General features: G+C 51.4%; 2 protein-coding genes across 2 annotated transcripts in view; both read right to left on the bottom strand.

Annotated features, from left to right (window-relative positions):
* Positions 1–1,177: 1,177 nt before the first annotated feature.
* On the bottom strand, positions 1,178–7,263 carry KCNK16 (potassium two pore domain channel subfamily K member 16; the record flags this gene model as incomplete). Its single annotated transcript, XM_081031565.1, has 5 exons — positions 1,178–1,401; positions 1,692–1,857; positions 2,663–2,829; positions 3,894–4,008; positions 7,051–7,263. The coding sequence occupies 5 exons, from the start codon at positions 7,261–7,263 to the stop codon at positions 1,178–1,180; spliced, it is 885 nt and encodes a 294-aa protein (XP_080887691.1).
* A 7,636-nt stretch (positions 7,264–14,899) lies between these two features.
* KIF6 (kinesin family member 6) overlaps positions 14,900–22,382 on the bottom strand; it is a 417,374-nt gene continuing 409,891 nt past the window's right edge. Inside the window, exon 21 of the mRNA XM_081042893.1 lies at positions 14,900–17,692. Coding sequence (XP_080899019.1) covers positions 17,682–17,692 — 11 coding nt within the window. The 3' untranslated portion in view covers positions 14,900–17,681. The remainder of the gene's footprint in view (positions 17,693–22,382) is intronic.

Here is a 22,382-nt window from a genome sequence, read left to right as displayed (position 1 = left end):
AAGTCCTGGGATGTAAGCTGGCTCTGTCCTGCTGCTGTACATCCTTCCCATCTGGAGCCTTCTCTGCTTTAAGCTTTGCCTCTGTCCTGTGCAGAGGTTCCCAGCCACTTATGGGCCTGCCTTGCTGCTGGGGTGCTGGGAGAGGTAGGGACCAAGGTGAGTCTGGGCCTTGGGATGGACTAGTCTAAATCTCTCCTCTCCTTCTGGCCAGAGCTGCCTCAATCTGGCAGGAGAAAGGCCAGGGTGGTAGAGCTCGTTCCCAAGGGAGGCCAGGCCCCCATGGAACTCAATTCCTGGAAATCTCCTGGGCTCCGCTGGCTTTCCATTTTCCCCAGGGCAACATGTGTTTAGAAAGGTTCTTAAGAAGACAGGAGCCCAGAGGGGCTGTTGGGGCCAAGGGGTGCCCTGGGGGTTCAGGGGAGGCCATGCCCAGGAAAGTGGGTGGGACACCCAAGACCTCCTAAGCCTTGTTCACAGACAGCTCCAGACCTCTAGGCAAGGGGCACTGGCAGGCTTTGAGAGGCAGCCCCTCGGTGTGGCTTCCTGAAGGCAGATAGCCCATTTGCACTGAGATGCTCCAAAGTCCCTGCCCCTCTCCTTGACTCTCCCTGCTAGCCGGTCCTGTGGGCTCTCGTCATACCTTGGTTGGCTCTCGTCATAGCGTTTTGTGCACTGGGTTGGGCTTGCTGCTCTACCTAGCTCGTCCTTCCACTTGACTAAATGCACAAGGAGGGCAGGAATTTTCCCGGTTGTGCCCCCAGACCCTGGCACGGTGCCTGACACATAATGGGGGCCAGACCAATGCACATCGTGACCATATCCAGTGAGGCAAAAGTAAAGTCACCCTCTGTTTGCTGTCCCCTATGAGGTCTCCTGGGAGGGGGATGTGGGGAGGGCAATGGGGATTTGGCCACAGTGATCTACGTCTGGTTACTTTTGAGGGGGAAAGGGCAGGGGCTTTGGGACAACGGTGCACATCTTGCTCCACATGCATGTGTGTTTGATTCTGTCTCTACATGTCCTATCTTGGACACTCCTGCCTCCTTTCTCTACCCAGAGAGCTCCGGAGACCAGCCCTGGCTGGGCAATGAATGGGTTGTGGGGGGGAGCAGGCAGGGCAGGAAATGCAAAGGGCATATGGGCTGGGAGGGGCTCCTGGGGGGGGAAGTGGGGGAGCTCATGCAGAGATGGGGATCTTCTGAGGTCTGGAGAGCCCATCGGTCTTGGGGGCTCCGCCTTCCTTGAGACTAAGGCTCCTGCTGAGCAGCCAGAGCTGGGAGCATCTATGCAGAAGCAGTGGGGCTAATGGGAGAACCAGTGCCAGCCACGCGAGGCCCAGCAGGATCCAGATGGCCGCCAGGCTTCGGTACACTGAGATGTAATGCTTGCTGGGGTCCGTGCCTAGCAGGGAAGGGGACATGATAAATGCCAGAGGTCTAAGGGCGCAGCCACCCCCCAGGTTCCATAGGGGCCCCTCCAGCCTCCCTGTAACAAGGATCAGCAATGGAGGTCCCTGGGGTAAGGGTGAAGGGTCCCAGACTAGCAGCTTCTGAGGACATTGTGAGAATCCACAGCAGAGTCAGAAATTGTCTCCTCCAAAAAACCAGGGCCTATCTGATCCTCCGTAGTTATTACCCCCGCTGACATCTCCCCATTCCCCACCGGGAGATATGTGACTGCCTAGTTCTCACCAACCACATAGTCCCCGAAGCCGATGGTGCTGAGAGTGATGAAGGCAAAGTAGAAACCCTCGCCGAAGCTCCAGCCCTCCACGTGGCTGAAGACCATGGGCGGGAAGACGAGAATGACCAGCGTCCCCAGGGTCAGGAACAGAGCCAGGCCCAAGATCTGAAATAGCTGGAGGGAGGGAGGGAGTCTGTCTCTGAGTCCACTTGGAAAGCCCCAGGTTTGTATGGGGGGTGCTCTGGGGCAAATTGGGGAGTGGGGCTGCATCACAGCGAGGTGCTTTCCCCACCCTGCTGACCTTTGGGGTGGGGCTTGGATCTGTGCGTGTGTGATCTTGCCCAGGTCAGGGAAAGACTTGATCATGGGGATTGCATTAGTGGGTCAAACTGGAATTTAGAGATTGCTTTGGGCTGGGGGGGTCTACTTGTACAGGTCCCCCTGGGGGACTCAGGTCTGGGACGAGGACTGTCACTGAAGTGTACCAGCTTCCTCTGCACCTCTGTCCTCTTAGCATGCCTGGCTTTGCAAGGGACTGGCCAACAGGTGGGCACTAGGGGCATGCTGGGCCGCCCGGAGTTTGTTTTCGACCGCAGGAAAGGATGTTGGATTTCTCAGATAACCGCTGAGATACGCAGTGGTGGCCTCCAGCTGTCAGCTCCTTCAGGATGTACAGCAAGCTACCAAGCACTGCCTGGCCCAAGGGCACGCCCTTTCTGGGAAGGCCACCCTGGTGCCTGATTGAGGCAGGAGTATAAAGTCCTGGCCATTTCAGCTCACCACAAGACAACTCTGAAGACCCACATATGCTGCAGAGCTCTTTGAGGGGCTGGCCAATTTTCTGTCAAGTCTGCCCACCTTTTCTTCCCCAGGTACCTACCTAACACCTGCTTGCCAAACTGTCTCAGTGTCAGCTTCTGGAGGACTCAATCTGCAACAGATTCTGCCTGGTAGGGCTGTGAGGATGGTAGGGCCCTACCTGGGAGCGCCTGGCCTGGTCCTCCCACCTCTCCAGCGTAGTCAGGTGGCCACGCAACCCTGTGCCCAGGTGATTGAGGAAGACCACGTTGAGCGGGATGCCCACCAGGGCATAGAAGACACAGAAGACCTGGCCTGCCTGGGTGCTGGGTGCCAGATTCCCATATCCTGCAGGGAAGGAGTATGCAAATGTCGGGAAGAGAGGTCTCAGAACTGCCTCCCCCACAGACACTAGCAGAGGTTGGTCTTCCACCACCTCTGGGGGGAAGCACCCCTGTTCTCATGGACACTCTTCCCATTCTCTGCTAGAATGATACCTATTTATAAGAATCCTGCTGTCTTTGAAGGCCCTTTTCCAATGACACTGCCTCCAGGAAGCCCTCCTGACTGCTATCCTCCTTTTTACTAGGTGTGATTCCCCATAGTGCTCTGTGTCATTCCTATCTAATTATCTACTTTGCCTTATACTATTGTTTTTGGTGTGTTTATCTTATCCCTCTTCATTGGATTGGAAGATCCTTGAGGGCCAAGTCTGGATCTGACCCAAGTTTGTATATAACCCCCCTGCCCCAACTCCATCCTCTGCTCCACATGTCACCTGAGCTTAAGGAAGGTGTTGGTCTTAATTGGACTTAATTGTATGGATGGGGGCGACTGGGGTTAATGGGGGTCTGGGCATCGCCTTGTGGTCGGTGGAGTGGGTTTTGTGGCTGAGGGGTATAGCAGACAATGTCAGTGTCCTGTCACCTGCAGGTTTGTGGACAGTTCCTGTACACAAGATGACTTCCCACCCCAAGTCCCCACATCTCTCTCTACCTGAGAGATTTTTTTTGGCTGTAGCAATGTACTTGGTCTGTGGGCAGGTCCAAAATGCTGGAGAGTTACTACATCCAGGATTAGCTCTCCACCAGCCAGGGCAGGAGTCAGTGGACAAGTACCCCCGCTTTCTCGCCCCTTGCAGGGACTATTCTGAGGATGGGCTCTACCTAGCCTCTTAGCGGGTCCCCACTGGGTGTGAGCCCAGTTACCCTACCCTAACTAAGCTGCTCATTGACGCAACCTTTATTGCCTTTTCTCCCTTTCTGGTTTCACTTTTCCATTTCTCTGTTTGTGCTTTCTGAAATCGTTTCCTAGATAAACCCATCCTTGTCTCAACATCTGCTTTTGGGAAACTGAAACCAAGACAGGGGCTATGATAGGGAAGCCAAGCCCTTCTTCACCCGACCCTTTACCTATGGTGGTGACGACTGTGCCTGCAAAGAAGAAACTGCTGCCGAAGTCCCAGTTGCTGGGGTTGGTGGAGTTGCCTTTGGGGTTCACGCCCTTCACCCAGGCTTCCAAGATGACCTGTGAGGTGGGAGGAAAAGGGAATGAAGGCACCAGCTACTGGCTAAGCTCTTGGCAGGGTGCTTGCTGTCATCTCACTTAATGATATTCTTAGACAGGCTCCTCTCCCTTTCGTGGAAGAGGAAATTAAGGCTCATTGTGGCTACATGACTTGACCAAGGTCGTTGGATTTCAAATCCACTGTCTGTTCCACTGGCCAGGGATGACCGCAGTGTGGGCTGTCAGCATGGGCCAGTGGAGGGGAACGGGCCTAAGGAGGCAGGAGGTGCTTAAAGAGTCGTCCAGGGGGGGACATGCTGTTATGGCCAAGAGGGTGAGACGCACATGGGTTGTTAGGACAATGGGAAGGTTTCAGGGTAGATGTTCCTCAGTTTATTTGGGAAAATGGGGTTTGGGGACCATAAGAAAGCCGTGGGGCTGCCCTCCCACGGGGCTAATGGAGGGGGACAGAAGGTGAGCAGGCAGCCTTGCTCTTTGCTGCCCCCTGGTGAGTCCCAGCCCAGGCCTCCAGGAGAAATTCCATCAGAGGACAGGGCAAAGGTCTCCTGTGTGTGTGTGTGTGTGTGTACATGTTTAGTGTGTGTTTATAGAACCTGAACCCCTCCCTGCAGGCTCAAGCCTAAGCCCCTCTGTCCCGGGGCCCAGCCCTCTAGGGCTCCCTCCCCCATCTGCTCCCAGACACCCTCCCCTCCCCCATAGCTGTGAATTGTCCAGGAAAGCTCGCCACAGCCTTGCTGCCTGGCATAGCTCCAAAGACAGGAGGGAGGTGGTGGGGGAGGGGGCAGCTCTAGTTCCTGTGGGAACCATTTCCCAGTTGGCTGGGTAGCAAGCTCTGGCCAGGGTGGGGGTGGCCCACTTGGGCCCGGCCAGTGGGGTGTCCTGACCCAGGCTGTCTGCTTCTTCTCACGTTGGCAGATCTGGTCTCCTCACATGTGAACTTTGGCCTCCCTCTTTTTCCCACACACCCAGAGAGGCTAAGATGGAACATTCTGGAACACACCCACTCCCTGGAGAGCCTCACTCTTTGGAGCAGCTCTTGCCCTGGACCTAGGCTGTCCTTCACGACCACCCTGACATCCTCCATCCCGCTGAGGAGAGCCCTTGATGTCAGTGGGTGTACTGAGACCGAGGCACCAAAGGAGGACCTTCCATTGTTCTTTAAGAACCCACACATGGTGGAGAAAGTCAGACACCGGTCCTGTGATCCTGGGCACGGCCTCCTTTCTTGATGGAGTCAGCCTTTAATACTGCTTGTAGTACTGTCTATAGCTTTCCCCCTTGTGATTTGAACAGTGATGTGTGTTCTGGAATCTTGTCCCAGAATTCTGCCTTCCAGCTCGACATGCTCTGGCAAGTGGGTGGCCCTCCCAGGGAGGCTGAGGACTTTAGGGATGTCTTGGCTCCCCTGGGGAGCCCGAGGGGGGCTGTTAACCAGAAACACATCCCTCAGGGCTGTGGTCAAGGCTGTTGACTCCCTGCACGTTTGCAGAGCTAGTCAGATCCCACCTACCCGTCCTTCCCACACCCTCTGGCTCCCGGGTTTGACCTCTAATCCAGGGCTGAGAGAGGAGGCGGGTCCAGGGCTTCCAGTGCCTCTGCCTTAACCCCCCTCTCGGAGTCTTAAGAGGCTCCTGAACCCTTCTCCGCCCTGATATGGGTGCTATGGCCCCAGCCCTGTACGGCTGGGGAGCAAGGAAGTGAAGCCTGAGGCTGGAGGCCTCATTTCCTGGAAGAAAGGGCCTGGGCAGCTCTCTCATAGCTCCGTAAAGTTCTCTCTGACCACCCAGCTCACTCATCTTCCAGGCCAGCTGTTCTCCATCATGAGCTGGCATCAGTATCCCCTGGGGGGCTTGTTAACACACAGCCTGCTGGCCCCACCCTCAGAGTTCCTGATTCAGTGGGTCTGGGGTGGACCCGATCGTTGGCATTTCTAATGAGCTCCCAGGTGTTGCCTCTGCAGCTGGCCCAGGGGTCACACTTTGAGAACTGCTGCTCTGGGATGTATCCTGCCCCCAGCACTTATGCTAATTTGTGTGGTAAAGAGCAGCTGTCTTGGGTGCGAGTTCTGTCTCTACCACTAACTGTGCAGCTTTGGCCAACACACTCCACCTCTCTGTGCCTCAGTTCCCAGCTACAAACCGGACATAGTGATAATATAATGATTATGAGAAAACACATATAAATCACTAGTCCCCAGGCAACGGATCATGACTGGTCTAAACCCATCACAGTGACTCCATTCTCCACTGTTTAAGGCACATTGCAAACGCTCACTGAATACCAATTATCATCGTGATGACCCTGAACTTGGCTGTTCCTCTGTGGTGGGTGTTGTCATTTGCTCTTGAATGAATTCACCTTCCCCCACAACACCTGGGTTTTACCTTCTTTCTTGGAGAGAGGGTGCTGGGGCCCTAGAGTTTGTGCTAAGAAGCAGAAGGGGCCCAGGCAGGGGTCACCCGCTCTGCCACCAGACAGGGCTCCCATGACCACAGTGCTGGCAGAGCTCAGTCACCCTGGTCACTGCTCCCCAAGCCCAGCTCCAGATAGAACTGTGCTGGGGAAAGCCAGCATGGCGGCCTCTCCTGACTTTTATCAGTGTCTCCGACCCGCAGCCCTCCAGTGTGGTCAGCACAAAGACATGGGTTGGGGAGAGGGCAGCACAGTGGCCCTGGAGTTGGGGTAGGGGCAGTGCAGAGTGTGGGAGAAGGAAATTTGCACAGTGTGGATAGCACTGACATTCAGTTCACATTTGTGCAGCAGTGGCAGCTGAGAAAGTGCATTTAGTCTGCTACTGAACGTCTGCAGCCCAGATATGATTATTCTCCTCACCTTCTAGATGAGGAAATTTGGGACCAGAGAGGTTAAGTGACTTGCTCAATGTCACAGCGATCCAGTTTTAGACCTGGATCTAGCTCTCATCTGGCTCTGTTTCCACACCCTCTGCTTCCAAACAGGGCATCGGTCCCTGGATGATGGCTCTGGACCTGTTGTGAGAACCCCCATTCCGCCCACCATCCCACACCAGCGTCCCCCCTTCACCTGCACAAACTGCTCCAGCGCCCGCTGGTCCAGGCAGGTGTAGTTCTCCAGGAAGCGCAGCTTCTCAAACTGAAACTGGTCCCTGGACTGAGCCTCCGCCTGCTTCTCCAGCAGCTGGAAGACGGTGGCACCGAGCAGCAGGTAGCAGACATAAGCCAGCAGTAGCGGCAGCACCCGCCCCCCCCAGCAGCTGCAGAGCCCTGTGTGGGGCATGGCGTGGCCAGGACTCGACAGGGCTTTGGGGCGAGAGACGGGACGCGCCCAGGGACCTGCGCCCAGCCTCCTGCCTGCCTCGCCCTCCTCAGCACAGGTGTCTGGAGGCCGGGAGTCTGTTTGAACAATGTGGCTCAGCTTGGCTGCACTAAGTGCCCTGAGTGCAAACAGGCCTGCCACCCCGATCCGGCCTTTTTATCTATGGAGAGCAGCAAGTCAGGGGCATGGACCCCTCAGATAGACCTACCGGGTCTTCCTGAGCTCATCATGTCTCACCCTCGGACTCTGAGCAGGATGGGTGTTTCTGGGCCAGATCTGATACTCCTCCTCATCCGGCCCAGCTCCAAATGGACCCTCTCGGCAGCCCTCAGCTTCTCACCCATCCATGATGGCTTCAAGCCCCCAAGCCAGGGAGCTGGCAAGAAATTGAAATGGGTATGAATAAACCTTGTACTCAATTGCCTTGGCAACAAAATGGGTTAGGAGAATTGACCTGCCTATTGGGGGAACCTGAGGATGAGCGAACTGGGTGACAAATCAGGGCAAAGCAAACAGACAACGGCAGTCTCAACCAGGCACAGTATTGGGTTGATCTCCTGACCAACTAGAGGCATTTGCTTCTTAGCTTTGGCTGATAATTTTCCTTGCTTGAAATCCTTTAGCTGCTTTGCCTCAGAGGATACTATGTTGGTGAGATGTATGTGTGAAGAAAATAAGAGGCTCAAAGTAGATCCAGGCCCTGGGATGTTGACAGTGGTTTGCTCTGGGTGGGTGGGATCAAAGGTGTTTTCCTCTCTTTCCCTTCTTTGCTTCTGTGTGTGGAATAGTTTTACAGCAGTATGATTCACATACCATATCATTCACACATTTAAAGTATACAGCTGTGGTTCTTGGCATATTCTTAGAGTCGTGCACCCATCCCCACAATCAATTCTGGAACATTTTCATCAGCTCAAAGGGAAATCTTATACCCGTCAGCTATCGGCCCTCCACCCCACGGCCTGCTCCCTCAGCCTCTGGTCCTCATTAATCTGCTCCCTGTCCCTGTTACCTATCCTGGACATTTCATACAAATGCAATCAGGCAACATGTGGCCTTTTATGCCTGGCGTCTTCAGTTAGCATAATGTTTTTAAGGTTCACCTATGTTGCAGTATGTGTCAGTACTTCTTCTTTACGGTTGAATGAGATTTCATTGTAGGGATACACTAACATTTTATTTATCCATTCATCAGTTGATGGGTATTTGGGTTGTTTCTACTTTTTGGCTGTAATGAATAATGCTGCTATGAGTGCTCATGTACAAGCTTTTGCGCAAACACGTTTTCAATTCCTTTGGAAAAATACCTAGGATTGGAATTGCTAGGTCATATGGTTACTCTCTCTGTTTAACTTTTTGAGGACCTGCTAGACTGTTTTCCAAAGAAAGTGGCCGCACCGTTTTATATTCCCATCAGCGATGTATGAGCGTTCCAAGCTCTCTGCTTGTCTTTCCTAATGTTTTTTGCAGTGAGCTGCGGCAGCAGGTACCATGAGTTGCCTGCCCAATATCCTTTTCTCCCTGGCTAACAGAACCCCACTTTTGTACATGTCAGGCAATGGAGCATGGTTGGTCTCACCATCATAATAATCCTGCTCCCTGCTATCTTAGGCTGGCTTCTCCAGGAGCAGCCGTGAGAGGGGCTTTTGTGTATGAGCAATGGAATAAGTGAAGACTGGTGAGGGGGTGGGGCGAATGGGGCCAAAAAGGCATCATCGTCCCCACCGCCACCTGGGTCCTAGGGAGCCCTGGCGGGTCAAGCACACCTAGTTAGTCCCAAGTGGAGGCAAGGGAGCTGGGTTCTCATATTCCCACACCAGCCAGACATTTGGGTGTCTGGCTCTGTGCACCTGCAGCAAGATGGCCCGTGGAGAGTCCACTGAAGTGCCCCGGGTGCAGGCCAGGCCATTGGAAGCAAAAACACATTAAAGGGGGGAGAGGCGCTCAGAAATGGGGAGGGAATCAGAAGATTGACAGTGTCCCTTGCACCTGCTTTCCAAGCTCCTTTGCAGCTGGGACTGCCATGTGACCCAGTTCTGGCCAATTAGATCTGGGCAGAGTCGGCTGTGGAGGTGCAGGGCAGAGTTGTTCTTTCCTGACAAAGGGTTCAGCCTCAGCCGGCCCCACCTTCCCCTCTGTCTGCCCTGGATACACACATGGCTGCACCTGCCGAGCCAATTTGTGTCCTTGAGGGAAAGGTCAAGAGCATTGCAAAGATGCTCAGCTGATTCCTGCACACACCTATCTCTAGATCTCTTTTTATGGTAGAAACATAAACCCTATTTGTTTAAGCCACTGTTAGATATTCTGTTACTTTCCAATGGTTACATGAGATTTTGTTTTTTCAATGGGTCAAGGCTTATTTGAGTTGGAAGGACTAGGAACACTCTCTAGTTATCTTAAGTAATTGAAATAATTTGTGGTACGAAGCCAGGAGCAGCCAGGGTTCCGGAACAACCAGGCGCACGGGACCTACAACGGGGCGATTCTCTCCCTCTGTTCTGCGCCCGCCTCTGCCTGAGTTCTGCCCCAGGCTTAGCCCTGGCATTGGGTCAGTGTCACTCCCACTGCCCTCTGTTTCTTTGTCTTGGTATTTCTTGGCTCCCCTAAGAGGGCAGTGCGTCCAAAAGTGCTCTGTCATGTGGGTCACTTCACAGCTGAGATGGGTGGTCCTGGGGTCACTCTCCACCCTCAGCCTATTGCCCCAGCCAGCTGACACTCACCTGTACGGGTGTCACAAGGAAAGGGCTATGGGGAGGCAGACGCTATAGCCGGCATGTCCAGGACAAGCAACTATGGTTCTGTAATGGTGGGGGGAGTGGGAGAGGAGGGAGAGAAAGGACAGGGGGAGAGAAGGAAAGGGAGGGGGAGAGAAGTAGGTGTGTCTTATAGAAAATAAAGACAAGGGGAGACTTTGGTAGTTTCCAGTATATGAATGGTGAAGAGAATGGCAGGGACACATGGTTCTTCATCTGCTCCAAGACCCAAACCAGAATGACGACAAATACAGGAAGTGGGGGTGCAGGCAGGGCTGTGGAGGCTGTCCACTCGGAGTATCCTGAGGCTGTAAGAAGTGCTGAAGGCAGGCGGAGGGGTCCTGCATAGTTCCTCCTCTATTCTGTGGTTCAGGTAGGGCCCTGACTGGGGCAGGGGGCTGCCTTCTCTGCAATCCTGTGGATCCTGGGTTCCCCGAGGCCACCCTTTACAAGGCCCTCCTCACACCCAGAGCTTTCCCAGGCAGCTGGGATGTCACGAAACTCATCCTTGACTGGTTTTACCTCATGTTTTGGAGAAATGGGACAACAGAGTGCTGGCTGCCATCTTGTCACTACAGACTAATTCCTGGTTTTAAGCAAGGGTTGTAGTTAGATCTGCAAGGCTGTGTGATAGTCAAATCCTACTTTATTGCCCCGGAGAAGCTCGTATATGAAGAGTTCTCTCTTGTGTAGGAAGCTTATCCGTTGATGTCTGGGGGATCTCAGGCAGGTCTTAGCAACCTCTGTGGCCTGAGTGTCCTCAACTGTCCGGACACCATCCACAGGTAATGGTGGTTCTCAGGTGAGGGAAATGAAGGGAGAGAGAATGCACTATCTGCATGGGAGAAAGGGGTGAACACAGCAGGCCAGAGGGATGTCTGCGATGTGTTGGGGTAGAGGGAGGGCTGGATCTGCTGTCACTGAAGCCCTCCCTCCCTCAGATCCTGGGCAGGTTCACTGTGGGCAAAACACTCCATTCATTTATGGGCTACAGTAGTCTCCCTTTCTCCGCAGTTTCATTTTCTGGGGCTCTGGTTACTACGGTCAACTGTGGTCCGAAAACGTTAAATGGAAAATTCCAGAAATAAACAATTCATGAGTTTCAAATTGTGTACCATTCTGAGTAGTGTGATGAAATCTCTCTGTCCCACCCAAGACGTGAGTCATCCCTTAGTCCAGCGTGTCCATGCTGCGTTCACTTCCTGCCCTTTAGCCACTTTATAGTCCTCTTGCTTGTCAGCTCCACTGTTGAGGTACCTTGGTGCTGGTGAATAACCACTCTTTTGCTTAATAATAGTATCAAAGTGCAAGAGCAGTGATGCTGGCAATTTGGATATGCCAACGAGAAGCTGTAAAGTGCCTCCTTTAAGTGAAAAGGCATGTATGTATAGGAAAACACTTGGTATATATAGGGTCTGGTACTATCCACAGTTTCAGGCACCCATTGGGGGTCCTAGAACGTATCCCTGTCAGATAAGGGGGAACTCCCACTGTCCCTATTGAGAACCTACTATGTGCTGGCAAAGTTGGCCAGACTGCGGCCTCCTCCCACCATTCCTGGCTGCTTTCTCTCCCTTGGTGCTCGTTCCTCTCTCTCTCTCATTGTACCCTTCCTCTCCTCCTCTCACACTCAGCTTTTCACAAAGACCAGCAAGGCATTACCTGACTGGAGTTAAGGATAGAGTCTTCTCAGGAGTACTTCTAGTTTAGTGAAATCCCAAATCCAAAGCTACAGACCAAGGAATAACATAATGGTGGGTGAGGGTCAACTCAAGAGTTCCTCAAAGCACTCTGTCCCAGAAAAGGAACCTCTTGTCCTCTCTCCCTCCCTTTACTCATTCAATACACACGGATTGAGCCCCTCTGTGTACTGGAAACTGTCTTAGCTCCTCCTTCTGGTTGGCTGTGACCTCATGTGGTCAGATTTAGGAGCGAGCCTGCCGGACTTCAGGGGCCTCCTCTGCTCTTCCAATGCTCCAGCTGCCTGCCTGACACTTCCCCATGTGGGCACTCCACTGTGAGTGGCGGATGGACACAGGTCATGATTTATAATCCCTTTCAGGGAATTATTGCTGCTAATGGGCCGAGCCAATTTATGCTTCCCAAGAGGGGGAGGGCAAAATCAATTAATGGAGAGTCTAACATGGCCAAGCCTGATGGCAGAGTGTGGCCTGACATCCGGCAGTGATAAGGGACTTTCTGAGGCTGAACTAATAAGGAGATTGGAGGAAAAAGAAGAAAAACAACCCTCTCCCTCAGATCAATTTCATGTACAATGGGTAGAGAATACAGAGTAAACAGAGCAGCTGGGAACAGGCCTCTTTCCATCTGAATGAGTCCTGAGATAAGGGAAAGGATAGGCTGCCCACCCCGCCATCTAACATCGGTATTCACTTATGGAGTCATTCAATAGGCACATATCCGCACAAATGAAAAAGGGCACATTCCAAACCGGAACAAAGGAGAGAAGATAAGGCCCACCGGCCCCAGGTACGTCACCTGCAAGGGAAAGGGCAAGTGGAGAGAAGGAGCCCTGGTTTCAGATCCTGCCACCCTAACTGAGCCCACCTAGTAGATGGCACCGGGGAAAAACCAACCAACCAACCAACCAACCAACCAACCAACCAACCAACCAACCAACCAACCAATCGACCTTAGCAATGGATCGCACATCCTTGTTAAAAGAATGACCAGATGAATGAGTCATGTTAACAGTTAAGGAATTACAAATAGGCATCTTTCTGCCTATATTTTAAACACACATCCATTGCATTAAAAAAAAAATCCCTGTCTACTTTATCTGTGTCATTCCTAGGTCTATTTCTATTTCTATCAATTGGTTTTTCTCCTCATTATGGGCCATATGTTCCTACTTCTTTGCATGCCTGATAAATTTTTTTAGATGTCAGACAATGTGAATTCTACATTGTTGGGTGCTAGATTTTTTTAAAAAATATTCTTTTAAATATTTTTGAGCTTTGTTCTGAGACTCTTTGAAGATACTTGAAAACTTACTGGAAACAGTGTGACTCTTTTGAGTCTTGCTTTCTAAGCTTTGTGAGGCAGGACCTGAGCAGCTTTTCATCTAGGGCTAATTTGGACCCATTTTGAGGCCATACCCTATTGTATTTTCTATTCAATGATCCCTTTTTTGAGGAGGTTTCTCCACTTTGGCTGTTGGGAACATCAACTTTTGTCAGCTCTGTGTTATCTGTCTGCTCCTTTCTGGTGGTTCTTTCCTGAGCCTTGGATGATTTTCTCATCTGCATGCACTCGTCAGCAGTTAGCTGGAGTCTAGAGTATCTTCTGGCGATCTCCAGAGAGTGCTCTCTTTCTTTCTCCATATATATATATATATATATATATATATATATATATATATATATATATATATATATATGGCCAAAAAATGTATACACATTTTAAGAAAGGAAAAACACTGTGTTAAAATTATGTTAATGTAACCACTTTGCGTACCTCTTGTAATTGCAGAAGTCAAATGTGACTTGTATTTATCTTTTGTTATCAGTATATATTGAATATTACACTTTTTTTTTTTTAAGATTTTATTGGGGAAGGGGAACAGGACTTTTATTGGGGGAACAGTGTGTACTTTCAGTACTTTTTTTTTTTCCAAGTCAAGTTGTTGTCCTTTCAGTCTTAGTTATGGAGGGTGCTATTCAGCTTCAAGTTGTCCTTTCAGTCTTAGTTGTGGAGGGCGCAGCTCAGCTCTAGGTCCAGTTGCCGTTACTAGTTGCGGGGGGCGCAGCCCACCATCCCTTGCGGGAGTCGAACCGGCAACCTTGTGGTTGAGAGGACGCGCTCCAACCAACTGAGCCATCCGGGAGGCAGCTCAGCTCCAGGTGCCGTGTTCAATCTTAGTTGCAGGGGGCGCTGCCCACCATCACTTGCGGGACTCTAGGAATTGAACTGACAACCTTGTGGTTGAGAGCCCACTGGCCCATGTGGGAATCGAACCAGCAGCCTTCGGAGTTAGGAGCTTGGAGCTCCAACCGCCTGAGCCACCGGCCGGCCCGAATATTACACTTTCAATACAGTTTTTTCCTTTCTTAAAATGTGTATACATTTTTTGGCCCTATCTATCTGTCTGTCTGTCTATCATCTATCTATCTATCTATCTATCTATCTATCTATCTATCTATCTATCTATCTATCTATCTATCATTTATCATCTATCATCTATCTCTATCATGTCTATCTCTGTCTCTCTGCAGCTCACTCATCTCTGGTACTCTGCCTTGCAAATTTAAGCCACTTTGGTCTCCCTGGGCTCCCAGCTTCATTTCCTCAACTCAGGGAAACCACTAGGTGCCACCTGGTTCCCCCTTCCTGAACTGCAGCCTGAATTCTCTGCAGGTAGTAAGTTGCGGCCATCATGGGGCTCATATCATTGGTTTCTCTTCTTTTAGATATCTGTGTCCTCTACTGCCTTTTATCCATTATCTGAAAACCATTGTTTTATATATCTTGTCTAGTTTTCAGTTGTTTAAAGCAGGAAGGTAAATCAGTTCCCTGTTGCTTTATTGTAGCCATAAGTGGAAGTCCCATTTTTCAGAAACAGCTTTTTCTCAAGCGCCTTTCGATAGGTAGTATGGTGGGACAGAATGAATTCTGAGAAATTCTGGATCAGTCACTTACTATCTTTGCGTTTCAATTTCTATATCAATCAGCTATTTGTACAATTAATGTTTCATAACAAAGCACCTCAAGTCTTAGTGGCTTATGCTCACAAGCATTTATTCTCACGATGATGGATTTTTGGGTCAGCCAGGGTTCAGTTGATCTTGGCTGGGCTGGATGGGAAGCTCTGTTCCAGGCTCCAGGTCTGCTGGGCTTGGCTCCAGGCTGTAGGCTTGGCCCAGGTCTGCTTTCTCTATGTTCTGGGATACAGGATGGGGCAGCAGCGACCCAGGGCACGTTCTTCTCACAGTAGGTCACTGGAGTGCAAGAGGCAAGCCCAACCACGCAAGCACATTTTATTTAAGCCTCTGCTTACATCATGTCTGCAGATGTAAAAGCGAGTCATAGGTCCAAGTCCAAATGTAAGGGGTTAGTAAGGAAGTATACTCTGCCCTCATGAGGCCATGACAAAGCGTTAGATGTATAATTCTTTTATAGGGGGTGAAGAATTAAGACTAGTTATTCAACCCACCACAGTTTTTCTATCTGCTTTCTAAAATTTCCTTTTTGGAAGCTCTGAGCAAGCCACATTCCAGACCCCCTCCCCCAACACTTCTTGTCAAGGGGATGGCAGAGCCAACTGAATTCTAGTAGGGCCTGGAGTCACTGGCCGGGCTACTTTCCAGACGACATTTTGGAAAGCCCCACACTTTGGCTTGAAGTGACCTCAGATCCTCCGGATCTCCATGGTTCCACTGAACGCAGGTGGATTGCTGGGGAGTCTTTTCAGAACATTTCATCCATTTCTCCCATTTGCAGAGGCTAGCAAACTTCGGGGAAGATGCACTGTAGGCCAGTATGTCCACGTCAAAGGCCTCGCTTCCACTGGGAGGGGACTTTGGGAGGGTAGGCTCCCTCCTCAGTTGCTGCACATACTTCCCAGATGGCCCCCTTAGTAGGACACCGCTGTCCCAAGGTTGCCTGCTGTCTGTTTTTCTCTCTTCTTCATTTCCTCTCCTGCCTTAGTGATAGCTCCAGGAGGCGGGTTCATACCCTGTGTGGGGCCACACCACACATCTCTGTCAATAAGACCCTAGGATCCAGGAGATAACTTCTCAGCAGGAGATCTACAATCAATAACTCTAACCAGCTCCACAGGGCTGAGGGCGGTAAGGTGTGCCAGGTACACGGAGGCTGTTTCCGAGGGACTCTGGCCAACTCCAGGCCATGTTCAGCACTCCTGAGAGTGTGTCTGTGTGTGTGTATTTACATGTATGACTCATGGACTCCTGGGGAGGCTTCTAAAATCCTGTACGAGCCCTGTTTGGTCTTCCTAGGTTCTATGGCTTTATTGAGGACTTGCTATGTGACATAGAACTGTGAGGGCCAGAAGTGAACCAGAGAGCCTCCGTCACAGAGCGAGAGTGAAGCTGTGGGAGTGACACCAGCCTGAGAAGCAGGAGATCTGGGTTCTGACTCTCCCACTCATCAACGGAAGGAGTACTTATCGAGTACTGAGGGATTCAGTGTGCTGGGGACACAGTAATGAGCAAGACAGACAGGTCACTGTTGTAATGGAGATTTTAGTCTTGGGGGGGTGGGGTTTGCAGGCCATACAAATATAAGCAAATAAAGATATGTCAGATAGTAATGAAGAAAATCAAACAGTCATGGATAGAGAGTAACTAGGGGCTACTTCTAGGGGTGGTCAGGAAAAGCCCCCTGAGGAGGGGACTTTTGCCACTAACTGGCTGTACATCAGCAAGCCAGAACCTCCCCTTTGCTTCTGCTTTCTGATGATGGAAATGAGGCTGTGGGTTAGAGGAGCTCTATCCGCTGTCCAGCTTTGAAATGTAAGGATCTGTCTTCTCCTGCATGATCCTTTTACCCAGTCCTGAAAAAGGGAGAATAAGCCAATTATACTATATTCTCTCTGTGCTCTCTCTCCAGGGTGGTGAGGTCCTGCATCTATAAGCCGGAGATAACAGAAGCAGTAGACAAGCACTTTTATTCAGGCAGCTTTACTTCCACATGTCATTCCTGTCCCCTGCCTCCGGGGCCCCTCTCCAACTGCAGCTGTCTTGGAGCCTTGCTGCCACATTGCGATGCAGGTGGCATTTCTCCTAGGGCCTCCTGAAGCCTGGCCCACTCTCTGTTGCATCAGTATCAGGAGCTAGGTCCTGCAGTGCTGGGAGGCTCATTGAGACAAAACCCCCAGCGGCTTCCCCAGTGGGAATGAGAAGTTTGGGCCCAAATCTTGAACAGCCCCAAGTGACCGGGTGAGGGTGTAAGGTCAGAGGTGCCCACACTCAGGGCTCCTTGGAGCCATCACTGCTCTCTGGGTGCTGTGATGTCTTTAGACCCTGAAGGGTGGGAGGCTCTCTGGAGACTCAGCTGATTTAGGTGCTGCCTATATGAGTCATCATATGAGTCAGATATGAAGGTGGTGGTGGAGGGTTTGGTCCTGGAGGTTGGGACTGGCCATGAGGCTGTGCATTCATCTGCCTGGTCTTTGGCTGTGACCTGCTGTCTAACCTGCCCCAGCTATTCCAGGGATTCTAAGCCAGCAGGTGGGGCAGAGGAGCTGCTGGTAAATGGCTAAGATAACTGGTGATGATTCCCCCCATTCTACCAGTGTCAGCTTCCCCTGCCAATACATTATGATGGCGCTATCTCATCACCTCAAAGGTTTATCATGGTCTGTGACAAACACCACTACAAGAGTGAGCCGAAGCCCTTGTCCTGCCCCTAGCACCTGGCATTGCCTGGCTCTGCCAGCAGCTCCAGCACCCATAGCAAAGATGGCCCCAGCCACACTGGCAGTCTCCAGGACAGCATTCCTAAAGAAACACAGTCCCCTCCTCTGAAATCAGTCACTAGTTGCTCCCAGCAGCCTACAGATCGCTTCTGAAGCCAGGACGAGTGAGAGGAGGCGCCTGCATCCATAGTCTGCTCTTGCTGCCACAGTGCCCGGCTGGACACTTAGTGGGAACCTGAAAGGGGAGACAGCATGTTCTTGGTTAGGCTGTGCGTGGGGCACCGACCTCTCCTGGGATTGAAGAGCAAGGGGAGGAGGCCCAGGCCACGCCCCCCGGGTCTCGGGCAATGCACCTCTCAGTGCCTTGACTCCCAAAGGCTGCATTTACTTCCCCAACTCTGAAAGAATACGCCTTCTTTGCCATTTGCAAAAGTTTCATCTCCCTGAGCCCGAACCAACACTCACTCTCCAAGCCTGTGCTTCTCACTGACGCTCCTTGCTTTTTGCTCCACATATTCATTATAGTCTATCATGGCGTCTCCTGCTCGTGTGGCCCCATCCTGTCACTTCCCAGGCCCAGGCATGGAGAAGGGGAGAAGGGTTCTCTGGATTAAGAACCAGGGCCTGAGTTCTAGCCAGGATGGTCCCCAACTCGACTTTGGGCAAATCATGTTAGTTCTCTGGGCCTCACTTTTCTCGTTTCCCAGTCCCTGGAGCAGATGAGGTACTTGGGACTAGCGTGGTTCCTGGCTTCTCAAAGTGTGGTCCATGAACCAGCAGCACTGGCATCCCCACGGAGCTTGTTAAGAAATGCAGAATATTGGGCCCCACCCAGGCTCACTGGACCAGAATCCGCAGTTCAACAAAACCCCTAGGTTGACTGGCTCATTAAAGTGTGAAAGGAACTGGTATGAGTGACATGTACTTAATTTGCTTAAACTTAGGCTATCACAATAAGAACAAAGGGAATTTCTGAAGATTCTTGGGTGGAGTAACGAACACAGTGTCTAAAAATTACTACAGCAGGCAGAGAGATTGATGGGTAAGGCAGCTGCTGCCATCCAGGTGTGGCCACAGGGACTTGGTAGTGGGTAGGAAGTGTGGGTGTGGTCTGCTTGATGTTGTTGAGGAAGAGGTTGAAAACAATTCAGGGCTATGAGTCCTTGGTCCTTTGGATCTAATTCTGCGTGCAAGACCCCAGGCTGGTCTCACGGTTCGCAGAGAAGGTCCTTATTTTGAAGACGTTCCCAGCTGTCCTAATTTAACCGTAGAACAGGACGGAAGACCAGCAGGCACAGCAGAGCATAGGATTCTGATGTGTTCCAGTCACTTTGCACCCATGGTTCCCAGCTCTGCTGCCTGCTGGCCACCCCTGGGGAGCCTTTGGAAATCCTGATGCCCAGGCCACTCCCAGGGCAGCTTAAATCAGAATCTCTGGAGTGGGTCCAGGTGATTCAGATGAACGGCCAGGCCTGAGACCCACTGCTTTCATTTCTCTATTCCAAGGATCGGCGAGGAAAGATCCTGGGGACCAGCAGCCCTGTGGCTGTTGGCCAAGTTGCTGGTCTGATGTTTCCTCTGCACCACCAGCCAGAATTAGTTAATGCTGCCAGCAGTAAGGAGCACGGAGTCTGAGCCAGCTCCCACCCAGGACTGTCACTGTTCCCCACAGACACTTTCGTGCAGTGACGACTGGAGGTGGGGGTGGGGCAGGGAGGAAACACCACAGAGCTGTGCTTAGAGAAGACAATACTCTAAGACATGGTTCCTCATGTAGACAGACCTCAACCCAAAATATAAGGGGTCATTTCTAGTACATTCTTTACTTTTTGAACCCCAGTTAAATGATGGAGCTGTCAGTCTATGTTGGGGTTCTGAGACTGTAGATTCCTGGGATGATGGTACCGCTACAGATAAACCATTTAAAAAAAAATCACACCTCACCATGTTGGGCCAGTTTCTCACCACAGAGGCCAACTTCCCTGCTAACAGCTCCCTGGTGCTTGGCAGTGCACAAGGGACTTGCATGGACATTATCTCAGGAGAGGCTGACTCCTGGGGCAAAGGTGGAATCTGAACTTGAGAGATGTGACGGGGAGGCTGGCGGAGGTGACCTGCCCAAGCTCACAGAGGACAAGGACAGCCCTTGTGTTTGGGTCTCTCCCCTCCCTGTTCTCTGTTCTTTCCATTTCACTGGGAAGGTTCCTGAACAAAGGAGAGAGCTGGAGGGTTTCTCAGAGTGGAGAGGGTCGGGGTGGGGGCGGCCAGGGCTTTGAGGCACTCTGCTTCTTCCTGGCACCAGATGGAGAAGAGGGCATCGTGGTCATGGGGGCCACAACAAGCTTCCTGTCCAGATGATAATACTTCCAAACTCAGGGATTAAGGAAGATTGGAAAAAAGGAAAAATGCCCTAGAAAGGAGTTAACCTCATTTTCTGAGACTTTACAGCCATCCTTGGCAGTTAGAAACAGCAGATATGACACCATGAATGACTAATGCCCCTTACGGGGCATATATACCTGTCCACAGGTGCCCCTGGCAGGGATTGAAAAATTCCACAGTATTCCCATGAATCCTAAATCAAGTAGATTCACCTTGGCCTGTGAGGTCTAAGAGCCAGCGGGAAGCTCATGTTAAATCACCCTCTCTGGGCTCCTGCTCCCAGGCTGATAGTCAATTTTCCCCATAATGAGCACTCCCGAAGAAGCCCAGACACACAGGCTGCTAAATTAAGAGCAGAGGGAGCCCAGGGGAGAGAGAAGTGTTTGCTTTGGCTGGGGACACTGCCTGGACCCTGGCTTGCATGTTTGCCTGACAGGGAGGCCTGATAAGTGGGCTGTGCAGAAAGTGCTGTGTGGTGGGGCCTGGGCCATCTGCCACGCGGCCAGAGAGGCTGCACCTGTTGGCCTGTCAGCCCCTGGCAGGAGAAGGACCTTTTGTCATCCTGTCTTCAGCTTCCTTTGCAGCCCCATGGTCACTAAGAATCTAGGATTATTTTTCTTCCCTTGGGAATGAAAATTGAACCCTTGAACTTGTTTGTTTTGATGAATTACTTCCAGGCTGCTGTTTGGAGAACAAGGCTTGCTCCCCAGCGGCTGGGAGGGTGGAGGCCGAGAGACCAACCCCGAGGACAGAGAGGCTTTCCAAGACAACGTGTCCCCATGGAGGGAGCGCAGAAAACCCGAGCAATCCTGGCTTTGCCATTTGTTCTCTAGGCAAATGATCCCATCTCTGTGTGCCTCAGTTTCCTCACTTGTCAACAGTGGGATCATACTCTTGGCTCTGTATACCTTATAGGAGTGTTGAGAGCATCAAATGGAATAATATAAATAAATAAAAAGTATGACTAGTAACATGCCTTACAAATCTTAATAAAAGTGCCCCATCCTTCAGCCCAGCTTTTTGCACCATCTGGGCACGGCATTAGCAGGAAGACACCATCTTGACACAGATCTTGGATTTATGCCTCTTCTCTTCTGAGAGGGTTAGATGGAAAAGTCTCTATTATGTGTACAAAAGCTGAGTAAACATAACTTTAAAATACTGCTCACTTGCAGACTTCTTGATGGCGGAAACAGTTGATTTTTATGAATTTGTTCCAGGGGGTAGGGTCTCCCTGTTCCAAAAGCCAGCCTCTCTTTCCATTATGTCCAGACACCATCCCCTGATCTTCCTCAAAAAATTTTCTCCTGCAGGTTTGGTCCTCTTTTCTACATCTTCAATTTCCTTTGTTCTACTGGACCATTCCTTTTAGCATATAAACATGTCTTTGAAATCATTTAAAACAAAAACATCCTATCCTACCCCACCCCCGCCCCCGCTCTATTCCCTTTAGCTCCGGCCTCATTTCTCTGCTGCTCTTCACAGCTGAGCTCCCCAGAGGAGTTGTCTCCACACTCTGCCTCTACTTTCTCTGCCCCTTCTTTCTTCAACCAGTGGAGTTTCCATTCTCCCAGTCCCCTGCCTAAAAGGGTGCTTGTCCAGGACCTCCATGACAGGCAAAATGGCCAACGGTCAATGTTCCATCCTTGCTGATCCAACCTCTCAGCAGCACTGGCCTCTACTGGTCCCTCTCCCCTTGGAACAGCGTTCTCCTGTTGACCTGCCTGAGGCCACATTCACTCACCCGCAGGCCCTTCTCTCACCCTGGCCAGCCTTCTCAAAGATCTCAGCGACTTTGGCTGGATCTTCCCACCGACCTCTAAATGTCACAGTGCCCAGGAGTCTGTCTTCAGCAACTGGGATTATCCAGTGCCACAGCTTTATGCACTACCCAGACTTCCCTGCTGATCTCCAGACTCTTTGGCTGCCTAGTCAACATGTCTGGGATCTCACATGGCACCTGAAACTCCGAATGAGCCGACCAGAACTCTTACATCTTCCAGCTCCGTCCCTGTCATGGCCACACCTCCCTGCCTTTCTCGTTTTGCAAAGTGGCACCGCCATCCTGTTAGCTGCCCAGGTCAAAAGCCCAGGAGCCGTCCTGGCTCTCCTCTCCCCATCATACCTCACGTGAAATCCGCTGCTAAGTCCAGGCTGCCTTCACCCTTTGCCTGGACCCTCCCAGGAGCCTGATAACCGTGCAACTCCTGGTCCTCTACAACATACGCTACATAAAACAGCGAGAGTGAGCTTTCCAAAGCAGGCATCAGATGACAGCCCGCCACGGTTTAAATTCTTCAGTGAGTTGTCACTACACCTGGAACAGAAGCCACGCCCCTTACACAAGACTCCTGTGATGTGCCTCTGCTCCCTCACTCGGCCCTCCAGCCATTCTGGCCTCCTGCCCACTCTGTGACTAAGCAAAGCTCCTTCCCCGTCAGGGCTGTTCACTTTGGGCTTGGCACTCTCACGGCAGGGCTGCCATTCTCATTGCTCAGCTCTCAGTTTCAAGTTCTCTTCTTCAGGGGGCCTGCCCTACCCAC

Source organism: Rhinolophus hipposideros (assembly GCF_964194185.1).
Source record: "Rhinolophus hipposideros genome assembly, chromosome: 3".
NCBI lineage: Eukaryota > Metazoa > Chordata > Mammalia > Chiroptera > Rhinolophidae > Rhinolophus > Rhinolophus hipposideros.
The sequence above is the reverse complement of the archived record's forward strand: the minus strand, read 5'-3'. Positions and strand labels throughout refer to the sequence as shown.